Here is a 12,738-nt window from a genome sequence, read left to right as displayed (position 1 = left end):
AGTATTTTGCTTGCATCACCTGTGCTCCCAAAGAGTCAGGTTGTTTCATCATTCTCCATCCTATGTTGGTAATGATGGCTTTGTTGAATTTTCTTAAGTTCAAGAATCCCAGACCTCCTTCCTCTTTTTCCTTGCATAGAGATATCCAAGCTTTTGGATATATTCCTTTGATCTTTCCTTCCTCTTTACCCCAAAAGAAGTCCCTTTGGATTTTATTCATTTCCTTAATAGTAGCTTTGGGAATTTCGAATGTACTCATCTAATAATTTTCCATAGTTGAGGTAACATGTTTTATCATTACCACTTTCCCTATAGGATTTATGGTCTTGCCTTTCCAGCCTGCCATTCTCCATTTGAGGATGTCTATGATAGGATAAAAAGCTTTAATTTTTGACTTGTTAGTGAAGAGTGGGTATGCTAGATATTTATCTGTTAAAGATATAGGAGCAATGCTCATCATACCAATGATATCCCGAACCTTATCTGGTTGAGTGTTTTTATTAAAAAAGATGTCAGACTTGCTTAGATTTATCATTTGCCCTTAGCAATTACCAAAATCCTCTAGGATAGTGAGAATGTTTTGTGCTTCCTCCTCACTGGCTTTACAAAAAATGATGCAGTCATCTGCAAATAACAAGTGACTAACTGGTAGAGCTTTCTTAACAACTTTAATGTTATGTAGTTTTCCAGTTAACTCAGCATGCATTAGAGTTCTAGCTATAACCTCCATACATATTATAAATAGATAAGGAGACAAAGGGTCACCTTGTCTTAACCCTCTAGTTGGTTTGAAAAATTCACAAGGTGCTCCATTTAGCAGAACAACCAAGTTTGTGGTGGAGATACATTGCATTATAAGATCACACCATTTACTAGAGAAACCCATTTTATTTAGAATAACTATAAGAAACTTCCATTCAACCATGTCAAAAGCCTTTGAAATATCAATTTTAAGACCCATCCAACCTTGATTGTCCCTTTTAGTTCTCATGTTGTGTATTATTTCATGTGCTACCATGGTTTTATCATTTATTTGTCTTCCTGGAATGAAGGCAGACTGGTATGGTGATACTATTTTGCTCATAAGAGGTTTCATTCTTTTGGCTAGAATTTTAGAAATGAGCTTATAGGTTGTATTGCAAAGAGCTATGGGTCTGAAATCCACAGGAGAAGCAGGGAATTGAACCTTGGGGATAAGAGAGATAAATGTAGAATTCATCTCTTTTAGGAGATAACCATTTGTAAAGAAACTTTGCACCATCTTGATGATATTAGGTCCTGTGGTTTCCCAATTATCTTGGAAGAAATTTAGTGGGAATCTATTTGGACCAGGTGCTTTGTTTCCTTCCATATCAAATAGAGTATTCTTTATTTCCTGATGTGAAGGAATTTCCAATAGCATATTGTTATCATTTTCACTTATAACTTAAGGAATGAGATTTATCATCTCATGATTTAAGACAGGATTGGAGGTTGTAGCAATACTTTTAAAATGTTATGTGAACATTTAGCAATAGTTGATCTTTCATTCAACCAATTTCCATTTTTGTCTTTTGTCGTATCCACTCTATTTCTTCTATATTTATTTCTAGCTGAGTTATGGAAGAAAGAGGTGTTTCTATCACCAAGTTTTATAGTTTGGTTTCTGCTCTTGGTTTTACAGAAATATTCTTCTATATATTTCCATTTTCTCAGAAAAACTTCTAACTCTTTCAAGACTAGAGGACATCTATTAATATTCAGGGAGGTTTCCTCTATTTTCTTTTTGATGGAAACAATGTTATGTTTTATATTACCAAACATATTTTTTTTTTCACTTCTTCAAAATGTGTTTAACATTATATTGGTTTTTGGCCAATGTGTAGCTGGGAGATCCAGCTTGGTTGTTGTTCCAAGCTTCCATGATTAATCTTTTGCATTATGGGTGCTCCATCCAGCCTCCAAAATATTTTAATGGGTAAGCTCCATCTTTCCAACCAGGATTAGTTTTTAGAATTATAGGGCTATGATCAGAGCCCCTTGCAATTAGATGAAATATTGTGGATAATGGGAATAATTCTATCCATTCATCATTGCATAGGCCTCTGCCAAGTCTTTCTTCAACCCTGCTGGCATTAATTTGTTAAAGAGACCGACTTTTGGTGTTAGAAACCCGGAATATTTCGTTAGGTTTGTCTATTTCTGAAGCATAATACAAGAAGGGGGAATCACATTCCAATTTAAATTAAATTTAAAGTTTTATGCTTTTTTGGAATGAAGAAAAAATCTTGGAAATTAGGACAAGAACTAATTTTGTGTCTTACTTCCTCCGTAGCTTGATTCTGCCAAGAGATGGGAGTATGCATCCCATTTTTTCTAATGCGTTTCACAAATATCCCTACCAATTATAATCATACCCCTACATTATTGAAAGAAATTCATTTAATATTTATTACTTAATTTACCCCCTTTATGTGTTAGCTACGTTTCTTCTATTGAAAGAAATTTATTTAATATTTATTACCTAATTTACCCCCTTTATGTGTTAGATGTGTTTTTTTTTTTTGTTTTTCTAAAGAGACTGAAAAATTTTCTTGTTAGGCATGATTCGTCTTCTAAAGTAGCCAATTTTTTGTTCCATAGGGTAAGCGTTGCTATTCAAAAAGGTGTTGGAACTCAGCTTGTTGCTCGGCTTCCAACTATTACCTTGTCTTCTGGGATTGTTATGTAATTTTGAATTATTATTCTAATTATGTTATAATAAAGGAAATAAAGAGAAAGAGAGAGGGGGCGATTATTTTAAGAAATAAACAGATTTTTGTGAAAGAAGACGAATTCCATTATCGGCTCCATCACCAATACCTTCACGAGCTTCGCCACCTCCACCAAATCCATCATAGCTCCAGCACCACCTCCTAGTCCATCGAATCTATAAATTGTATCACCATCTTCATTATTATGGAAAAGAAGAAGATGACGATGGAGGTTTCATTGGTGATCAAATTAGATCCTAGTTTACCACCTACAACACCATCACCACCTTCTAAAACAATCGATTTTGATCGACTTTCACTTGATTTACTACCTCCTTTTTATCTTATTTTTCTTATTCTTACATGTTTTGAAATTACTTTCGAAAATCAAATCCAAAGAGAACGAAAAATCTGATTTTAGGTTTTGATTCATGGTATTTTTCGAGTTGGAGATTTGCATGTTCGATTTCTTGAATCTTAATAAGCAATATATGATTCTATGTTCATTATTTTGCTTCGGATATTTTCAATTTTAATGTTATGGTTGGTTCTATGTTGATTCAAGTTGATTATATTTGTTTTCTCTAATGATAATTCGGTTATACACCTGGTTAGTGTTCTACGATTTACAAATTCTTATAACTTGCACTAGAAATTTATTTTGATATTTTTAATTAGGTTTATTTTTATCTTAATGAGCTTGATATGGTGTTTCCAATGGAGGTTAGATTTTGAATAGGATCATTTGAAAGAGGATTAGAAGATGACTGAAAATTTTTATGAGGTAACAATTGTTGTTCAGACTCCAAATTCATGATTTAGTTAATTAATGTAGGGTTTTGGTTACAGATTTAATTTTGGGGTTTGGTGGAAAATCTAATTTCGATATATGGTTAGAGCAGACAACTTACTTTTGCGTACATGAAAAATGTGATTTATAAGGTTGTGAAAAGACGAGGGTACCCAAATACACCACAATTAATCTTTCGAATATCAACCTATAAGTCATATACCAAGTGTTATCGTATATGGACAAAGTCGAGACAATATAACAACTATGGTATAACTTTAAGTGATTGTATATGGATATGAAATCGAGACAATACAACAACAAAGTGTTCACTTGATAATAGGTACGGTCTTAAACAGAAACACTATAGGATCAATATCAAGTGACCAGGAATTAGCATACAAGTGTATTTACTTTAAATTATAATAAACAAATTATAATTGCGTAAAAATAAAGTAAATAACACATCAAGATTTTGTTTACGAGGAAACCGCAAATGCAGAAAAACCTTGGGACCTAGTCCAGTTTTGAATACTCTCAAAATTAAGCCGTTATACAAAATTTAATGCCAACTTCGTATAGTTGAGACCAAGTAGACTACCCCTAGCTACTTAGTGTCCTCAGTATCCTCGCGTCTTCGACTTCTAGAGTCACGCACGTGAATCACCACTCCTTTAGATCGTATTCCAAACAGCAAAGGAATGAATCTGTTTGGTAACAATTTTATTCAATCTTTGGTGAAAGATATGTTTGAGTTATTGAGAAAGGTTCTTACGTATAAACTAATAAACTCCTTTGTCTGGTTAGATCAATCCAAAACTTAATTACCGAAATAACCAATTTCCAGATTCGCGATCAATCAATATAGAACTCAAAGAGTAACTATAAGGTGATGCCGATCTTACACAACTAGACAATCAAGTCCATCAAAGATAAACTTGATTCTAGTTGGATCCTAGCTGATTAAGATGTGTGCAAAAAATTCACAAGATATGAAAAATAATTTGAAAATCTTCTTTGTCTTCAAATTTTCAATTGCCTTCTCAATAACCTGCACAACACAAACTTGAATCCTCTTGTGATCAATCACACACAGAACAGAGTCTGCTAACAATATATTATCACAAGATGTCTTTAGATCCGCAAATGATTCTAAAGATCTCGTTGATACTTTGATCTAGTTTGAGTGACCCTTATGTCAGAAGACAAGACTCTTAAGAATAATCAAACTAGGTGCAATCAAAGTTTCAACAACCGTTAATCAATCAAATCAATAATCGAAAACTAAAATAACAATGCAATTATCTAGTTTCCCACCAACGGTACTCATAGAGCTTCTTGATCCCAAAAAAGTCTTTAAACGAGCGGTCGTAAGAGATTTCGCTCAATTAGGGTACTTTTCTCTCCGAATAGACGGCTCTACCAGAAATAACACGAATAAAGTTTGTCTGTCTCTTAGGATAGTTTGCAAGAAATGCAAACTCAAGTATTTATAGACCAAGGTTGTTTGGACAACAAGGAAATTCCAAAAACGAAAATATTCTCAAGATATTCATTAAAGTACTTAATTTCAGTTTTTCTATTTCCAATTAAATGCCAAACCATATTTCCGAAATCTCTCTTAGAAAGTTTTTATTATTAGTTTAGCATATTAACTAATAAAACTTTTTAAGAGGACGTGCTTTAATTGCTGGTAATAAAACATATATGATGAAAATCATAATTAAATGTTTTTCAATATTTCGGTTCGGGATTACCTTGAGCATCAAGGAATATCTAATGATAAGAGTTATGTACATGTTCAAATAATGTAGACATCTAGAAGTTTCTCTTAGCAAACCCTAATTCCTGACTCACACACAATCATGAAGAAAACGTGCGAACTTTGGAAATTCGGTTTTGCTCTTGGGACCGATTATACCATGACTCACAATGTAAGTTGTGATCGGTTGTACCATGCTCCCAAGATAGGTTGTGACGGTTTCACCATGCTCCCCAAAGTAGCATGTGATCGGTTACACCTTACTTCACAAAGTAGATTGTAATCGGTTACACCTTGCTTCCCAATTCAGCTTGTGACCGATTACACCTTACTTCTCAATGTAGCTTGTGACGGATTACACCTTGCTTTTGAAATAAGCTTATGACTGGTTACACCTTACTACACACTATAGTCTATGATCGGTTATACCTTGATTCTCAATATACGTCAAGATAGGTTCTACCTTGTCATCTAGTATTGGTCATCCAAAAGATCGTGATTTACCTTTTCGATTATGAAACAAGTTCATACATCTACTTCCTCAAAGCAATATAATAATACATAGTTTTCTAGGATGAAATCACACCTATATCCCACACATAATCAAGTAACTAAATACATAGATTATGTTGATGTCGTATTTACGAAGTTCAAAAGATAAACGCTATAGTTCGTAATTAAATATAATTACTTGACACTTTGATCATAATGATATGGCAAAGTCTAATCACTACAGTATTATATATATATATTTATATAAAGCGACTTAAAAGATATGTTAGGAATGGAAACAAGATCAACTCAATATTACTAACCTCAAGAGGAAGGATGATGTCTTCGTTGCAGTCATTACTTCTACACTTTCTTCAGGTCTTCAGAGTAATACTTGTATGTCTCAACATTCCTATACTTTCTAGTCTAACCTAAACGAAGTTGACTCTAGTAAATAATCAATCGACTCTATATGAGTTTTGATACTAAAATATGACAACCAAACTGGACAAACCAACACTTGGTGGTTTCAACCGAGCGATGCTCTAACATGTTGCTTGAGTTGTCTTGGCCTATTTGGTAGGTTAGATGAGGAGATAATAACAGGAAGTATTGTTGGTAATAGAAGTTTTCTTACTACGAGTCATTGTTCTACCGTTGAAATATTGTATGTTTGGGAGAAAAAAATAGTTCCAAAAAATAAAGGTACTTCATTTTTGTTAATAACTAAGTTTATGTTGGAAATGATACCATCCATGTTTTAACTTTCAAAATTGGGGTTTGCAACTATTAACTAGATGTATTTGACATTCTATTCTGATTTATTTGACATTTTATTGTCTGTCTTAGGAAGCTGAGAGTATTAGGATAGCATGAGAAAAGAGTTTCTCAGTTGAGGAAACAAGAGATTAAAGGAGGTGATATATGAAGATAAAGAAGAAACAAGAGATCATATTATGACTTTTAAAGTCTTCACTAAGGGATGCATGAAGCTCGGTAAGATTATCTTTTATCTGATAGATCTTTGTGATTTGGATCTTGTTCTTATTGATTGTTGTAGTTCTCGGACTATAGATCGAAAACAAAATCGATAGAAATCACAAAGTATTCTTCATCTCAGACTATGTGATTCCACAATATAGATATCTAAAACACTTTAGTTTTGATTTGTTCAGATGTTTTTTATGTGAGATAGAATCGATTAGGCATTTCTATAACTTTTGAAGAGAATAAGTTATCCTAATTGTTTTGAGTTTTGCTTGATATCTTCTTTGACCTGAAGATCCGTCATAAAAAACGATTTCCGTTGCCTTGGTTGAATATCTTTTTGGAGAAAATCAAGTAGGCTATCTGTTAGAGGAAGAATAGTTAAAAATCTTCACTTAGGTTGAAGCATACTTTTAAACTTGTAAAGGGCACAACTGAAGCTGAATTTCTCGTAGGTTTGATTCGGTCCCAACTATTCTAGTTTGAAGTTTGATAGTATCCTAACATTTATAGTGAGTTAAAACAGTGTGGTATTCAAATTTTGGACTAGGTCCCGGGGTTTTCTGCACATTGTAGTATTCTTCGTTAACAAAATTTCGGGGATTTAGTGTCATTTTTTTCCGCATTATATTGTTTATCTCTATAATAGAAATATCACAAGTAGTACTGTTGATGGTGGATTTTTGACAAAGGGTGAAACCGTCATTTTGCGTGACTTTTTAGGCCAAGGGTAAAATGGTAATTTTATAATTCAAAGTGAAAAGTCATATTCATCAGGTTTTGGACCAGGGGCAAAAAAACATTTATCAAAATTCGACCTAAAAGGGCATAATGGTCATTTTAGGATTATTTCTCAGAATACTTGATTGTCAAAATGTTTTAGTGTTATGTTCCTCGGCTGAACTTCTAAAGCTTACCTAACATTTATGTCTGAGTAATATGGATTCACTGAACCTGTCTAGTTTTACTTAAAACTGGAGCATGCGCGATATCTCGATTCCTATTGGTCGAATTATTTTTACTATAAAAATTGAGCATGCACGATATCTTGATCCCTATTGGTCGAAACTAAACCTAGGAAAGCTAAGAATTAGCCCATGATAGAGCCAATAGGAGTAAAATCCTAATAGAAGTTGGAAAAAATAAATAAAAAGAAAACCGTGACTGATTAGGTCGGTCACGGAGGGAGCACAACCGCGCCACTTGGCTGGTCGATTTTCCCTAGCTCGCCTTCCATGAACGACCGTCCTTTTTCCATGTTGGCCTCCTTGCGCCCCTCTTTCTTATCAACTAATCACATCACTTCTAGCATACAAGCTCTGTTTTAAATTGTTAGCTAAAGTAGGCTAGTCAAGCTGCTTAGTTTTAATACTCAACATGCTCCGCCGCAAAACGACCATGACCACTTAACTTGGCCGGTCAAATTAGAAATCCTGGATCCTTCTATGTTCGACCAATCAGATCACTTATAGCCTATCTGCTCCGCTCCGGACAATCAGATTGCTTATAGCCTACATGCTCAGCTCCAGCCAATCTAACTATTCTAGCTCCTCCCATGACCGAACAATCATGTCTCATGGTGCTCACCTTTCACCCTCTTCCATTCTGACCAATCAGAATGCTCGAAGCTGACCTGACAACTTGGTTTCACACTAACCAATCATATCTTTCAACTTGGTCGGACAACATCCAAAAGGTCACGAAAGGTTGGACGAACATATGTGAGCAATTGGTAAATAATTTGAGTATTATCTATATGCCAAAAGTTTTGTATAAATGTCTAGTATAAAATACTCAAAAATCACATCAATCAGATTAATACTCTAAAATATACAGCTTAAAGAGCGAGCTATGTCATGGCTGAAAACTGGCAGAATTCTTCCTGAGTTTTTACTGTCGGGATGTTTTCACATCCTAAACGAGCTCAAAACCTAAATTTTCTCGAGGTGGGGGATAAGAAATTTTCTTCTGATAAGAATGGTAGGGTGAACCATCAAAATCCGAGTTCTTACGAAGATTCTACATCAGTTTTAGTGAAGGTGAAAAATTATGTGGGTGGCAAACATGATAAGTAGGGGTGATAATTAATGAGAGTGGTAAATAGGAAAAATGTGGGTGGCAATTTGGTGAAACCAAAAAAAAAAAAAAAGTAATACTATAAATATATTTTGAAGCGCACTACTCAGGGCAAAGTAGGTTTTACAACTCTAAAACCCATAACAGAGACCATCCTTAAGCGGTGGAGTATATCGAGACCCAGAAAAAATATCGAGATGCCTAAATATTCTGAAGGTGGCTCGTTCCTTTCCGCCGGAAGAAAACCCTGGCTAGAACATATATCCTTTTATTTCTTTTCACTCCGATCCGTATCTATTGTGATTCACAAAAATGGATATAATTTTAACTCCTGATGCGATTTTGGATATTAGAGGAGGGGATACAAAGTCACGCCCCATTGTTCAAGTTTTAGATATAAAATCTGTAAGAAAATCACCGGTTCGATATCAATTTGTTGTTTCTGACTCGGTATCAACTCTACAAGCCGCGTTAGATGTTCAATTAAATGATAAAGTAACGAAAGGTTATGTTCGCGAAGGGTCCGTGGTTCAATTGATTGAATACTTTTACAAAAATCACAAGTAAGTTTCTTATTTTCATATTTTATTTGAATTTTTCAGTCTCAATTTTAAGAATCTCATGGTATAGAATGTATTATTGTGTTTAACGCTTTTGATCTATGTGCTTGCTGATTGGTGGAGATTACTAAGCATGTAGCCTGAGAAGCCCAGACATATCAAAGAAATAGCTTAGGATTAGAAGAATTCTTAGAAACAGAAAGAAGATACAGATGAGAACATTAACATACTTTTCCATTCATAATCCTTCTTCATCAGTACGTGACATATATATATAGCCTTACAACCCATAACCGTACTGCCCAATACACAACCTAATATAGACTAGATGACTGCTTCAGCAGTGCTGGGACACCAAAGTAGGGGGCTTGTTTTTGGTGACACAATTTGTAACAGCCTTTGCAACAGTATCGTAATAGGTATTTTATAATATTTATAAGCGTTATATTCGTGTAACACTTATATTATAACAATTGTGTAGCATATTTTGTAACATTTCTGTAACAGTTTTAGATCTGATGGCTGAATTTTGTTGGCAATCAACGATCAAGATTAAAATTGAAAGTTTAGGTGACGGTTTTTTGACCATTTTCATGCCGTATTAGCCGTCAATTGGGTTGGCTTCCATTCGTTTTCATTGCTCCTAACCGTAGTCGGGGACGATAACTCTCCGATTGTTGACTCAATTTCGAGAAAAAACAACCAATACCCATTCAATTGGATCGATTAAAAATGAAAAAAAAAGCGTAGCAAACAATGCATTTTTAGGCCCCATAGTGACAGTATAGAAGGGACTCCCTTCGGTCGTCCCGATAAACTAACAACACTTATCTGACCAACCATGCACCCACGAACTACCCTATTGCCTGACCAACCATGTGAGCGTATCATTCCGTCACCCTTGAAAACAGCCTTGTCCTCAAGGTTGTGCACAATGAAAATTAGTCTTTAGCAACATACAATACATTAACAAGACAACAAATTAGTACATACAATACTAAAACAGACCCATAAACCTGCGCATATCATTAACAGCCTTGTCCTCAAGGTTGTGCATAAGGAAGGCTAAGTGAATGCGCATAAGAGATTGCAAGAGTTGATTCTTTTCCACTGTCACCTATAGGCAGTTCCGTAGGTTGATTCTGCTCTTGTTCAATCTGTGGCCAAGTGCCTTCCACCATGAATAGTTGTGGGTTCTTGCAAGTATGACCCTGGAAGTACTTTTCATTACAGTGATAACATAATCCCTGTGCACGCCTGTCCTTTATCTCTGCAGCAGTTATCTTTTGTATTGGAGGTAAGGACCGGGAGGTTACCTGTTTTAAAAGAATTTTTCCAGTAAAGAGTGTGAACTTTGAATTTTGCAAGACTTGGCGGATGGAACTATTCAAATGTACAACTTTTAAATGCTGGGGATCTTTCATCTCTTGCCTGATCTGATGTTTATTTGCTTCATGTAGGAATATTTTTATAATGAACATGCGGACTGTTATCCCAGAGTGTGTGAAAATTGGGGACCCGAAGCCTTTAGGTGAACCTCATTTGAAATATCAAAGTGCTCCATCTGGCTGTAACGCTTTTGCTCCAACTGGTAATATTAGTAAGACATCGATCTTTGATTCTACTGTAAAACCTGCATGTCAACCTCCATCGCTGAATTTCATAACTCGTGGCTCCCTTGCGAAGAACGAAGTCCCTATTAATCCAATTTCTGCCTTGGGTTCTCATCTGGGTGAATGGACACTTAAGGCCAGAGTAACTGCAAAAGGTGGAATCCAGTACCATAGACTCGTCGAGGGAGATGTGAAGGTTATTTCTTTCGATCTCCTTGATTCTAGTGGAGGAGAAATTCAAGTGAAGTATGTTGGCTGTGCTGTTGTTAATCGTTTTTATCCATATGTTGAGGTTGGGAAAGTGTACATGGTTTCAAAAGGAAGTCTGAAACAAGTGCCAAAAGACTACAACCATCTTAAGAATGAATGGGTGATAATCTTGAAAGCAACATCCATGCTGGAAAAATGTGAAGAGGACTGTTCAATACCACAACAGCAGTTTTTGTTCACTCCAATCTCTGAGATCAAGAATGTGGAGAACAATTCTATACTGGATGTCATTGGTATCGTGACAAATGTCAGTCATCCAGTTCCTGTTATGTTCAAGAATGGTACAGAAAACGTAAAAAGAAAACTGGTTTTAAACGATGATACCAACGAGACTGTTGAGATAACTCTATGGGGGAAATTTTGTGACAATGAAGGTCAAGTGCTACGAGAGATGTTTACGCTCGAGTAATTTCTATTTTAGCCGTTAAAGCTGTTAGACTAAATGATTGTCAACGGGAAATCAGTTGATACGATATCTTCAAGCCAGCTCTTCTATAATCCAGATCTGCCTGAAGCTAGTGCATTGAGAAGTTGGTTTGATACCGGAGCAAAGGATATTGCCGTTTTCTCCTTCTCTAGAGAGCCAAGTCTACTTTTTATTACTCCATATATCCGTGCATTTGATGAATGGAGAAGTAAGTTTGAAGTTGCAGCCAAGTCTATGTCCATATTTGGAGATACTACTCAAAGACGACAAAAGAAATCCGAGCCTTGTACCCAGCTATTTGTTAATGCTGCTGTATCGACCTCTGGAGACACAAGGCAGAAGAAGGGGATCGCTGAGATAGTCTCGGAGGGTAAAGTTAGAAGTATATTTGGTGGCCTAAGTTGTTAGTAGGACAGAGAAAGACTCATGAGTTCCAGACTCATATTTAGCTGTTGTGCTGACCTCTTTTTGGTAAATCTCGTTGTACGTAATAGTTAGAATAGTTTTTAATCTTTTTGCTCATTTTACGGTTTGTTTTAGCCTGGAGAATTAATGTTTCTAGACCTCTTTTCTCTACCTAAAAAGAAGCTTGTTGCACATTGAATTAGATGAGCTACACTTGTGACCTTGGATCTTTAAACGCATGAGCAACTTGGAACTTGTGAATCATGATTATATGTTGCGTTAAGTTTGGGACTCTTTTTCTTATCCATCTCTAATTCAGGTTAGCAGTTGGCAAATACCCCAGTGACGTGACTGAATTGAAAGAGAAACAGAATGAAGACCTCTTAAAACAAACATGCTATTGGTGCAAAATGCTAATCTACCTGAGAAAGAACCTGGCCCTATTACTTTGGGCCCTCCTGCCAATACTAGGGGAAGTCGGGATATCGTCTGCCCTGGATTTGATTAATTTTTTTTTTTACAAGATTCCGGTGTTCCCTCTGCCTCTTCTCCTTTTCAAACTTCCTCCCATACCCGCAGGATCAGAAGTGTAAATGGTTCTAAATCAGCTGACGCGGCTGTGAA

At 35.5% G+C, this 12,738-nt stretch overlaps 1 protein-coding gene across 1 annotated transcript; it reads left to right on the top strand.

Moving 5' to 3' along the window:
* Positions 1 to 8,976: 8,976 nt before the first annotated feature.
* On the top strand, positions 8,977 to 12,301 carry LOC113293340 (replication protein A 70 kDa DNA-binding subunit A-like). Its single transcript, XM_026541999.1, has 2 exons — positions 8,977 to 9,402; positions 10,860 to 12,301. Exons 1-2 carry the CDS (start codon positions 9,152 to 9,154, stop codon positions 11,689 to 11,691), a joined length of 1,083 nt encoding a protein of 360 aa, XP_026397784.1. The 5' UTR covers positions 8,977 to 9,151; the 3' UTR covers positions 11,692 to 12,301.
* The last annotated feature ends 437 nt before the right edge of the window (positions 12,302 to 12,738 follow it).

Source organism: Papaver somniferum, chromosome 7 (genome assembly GCF_003573695.1).
Source record: "Papaver somniferum cultivar HN1 chromosome 7, ASM357369v1, whole genome shotgun sequence".
Taxonomy (NCBI): domain Eukaryota; kingdom Viridiplantae; phylum Streptophyta; class Magnoliopsida; order Ranunculales; family Papaveraceae; genus Papaver; species Papaver somniferum.
Note: the sequence above shows the minus strand (reverse complement) of the source record. Positions and strands in the feature narration are given on the sequence as shown.

What these genes read in the sequence shown, in the direction of transcription:
- LOC113293340 (XM_026541999.1), top strand. Translation starts at nt 9,152, where the DNA reads ATGGATATAATTTTAACTCCTGATGCGATTTTGGATATTAGAGGAGGG. An exon ending in TACTTTTACAAAAATCACAA is followed by an intron (nt 9,403 to 10,859) that starts GTAAGTTTCTTA and finishes TGCTTCATGTAG; the next exon opens with GAATATTTTTATAATGAACA.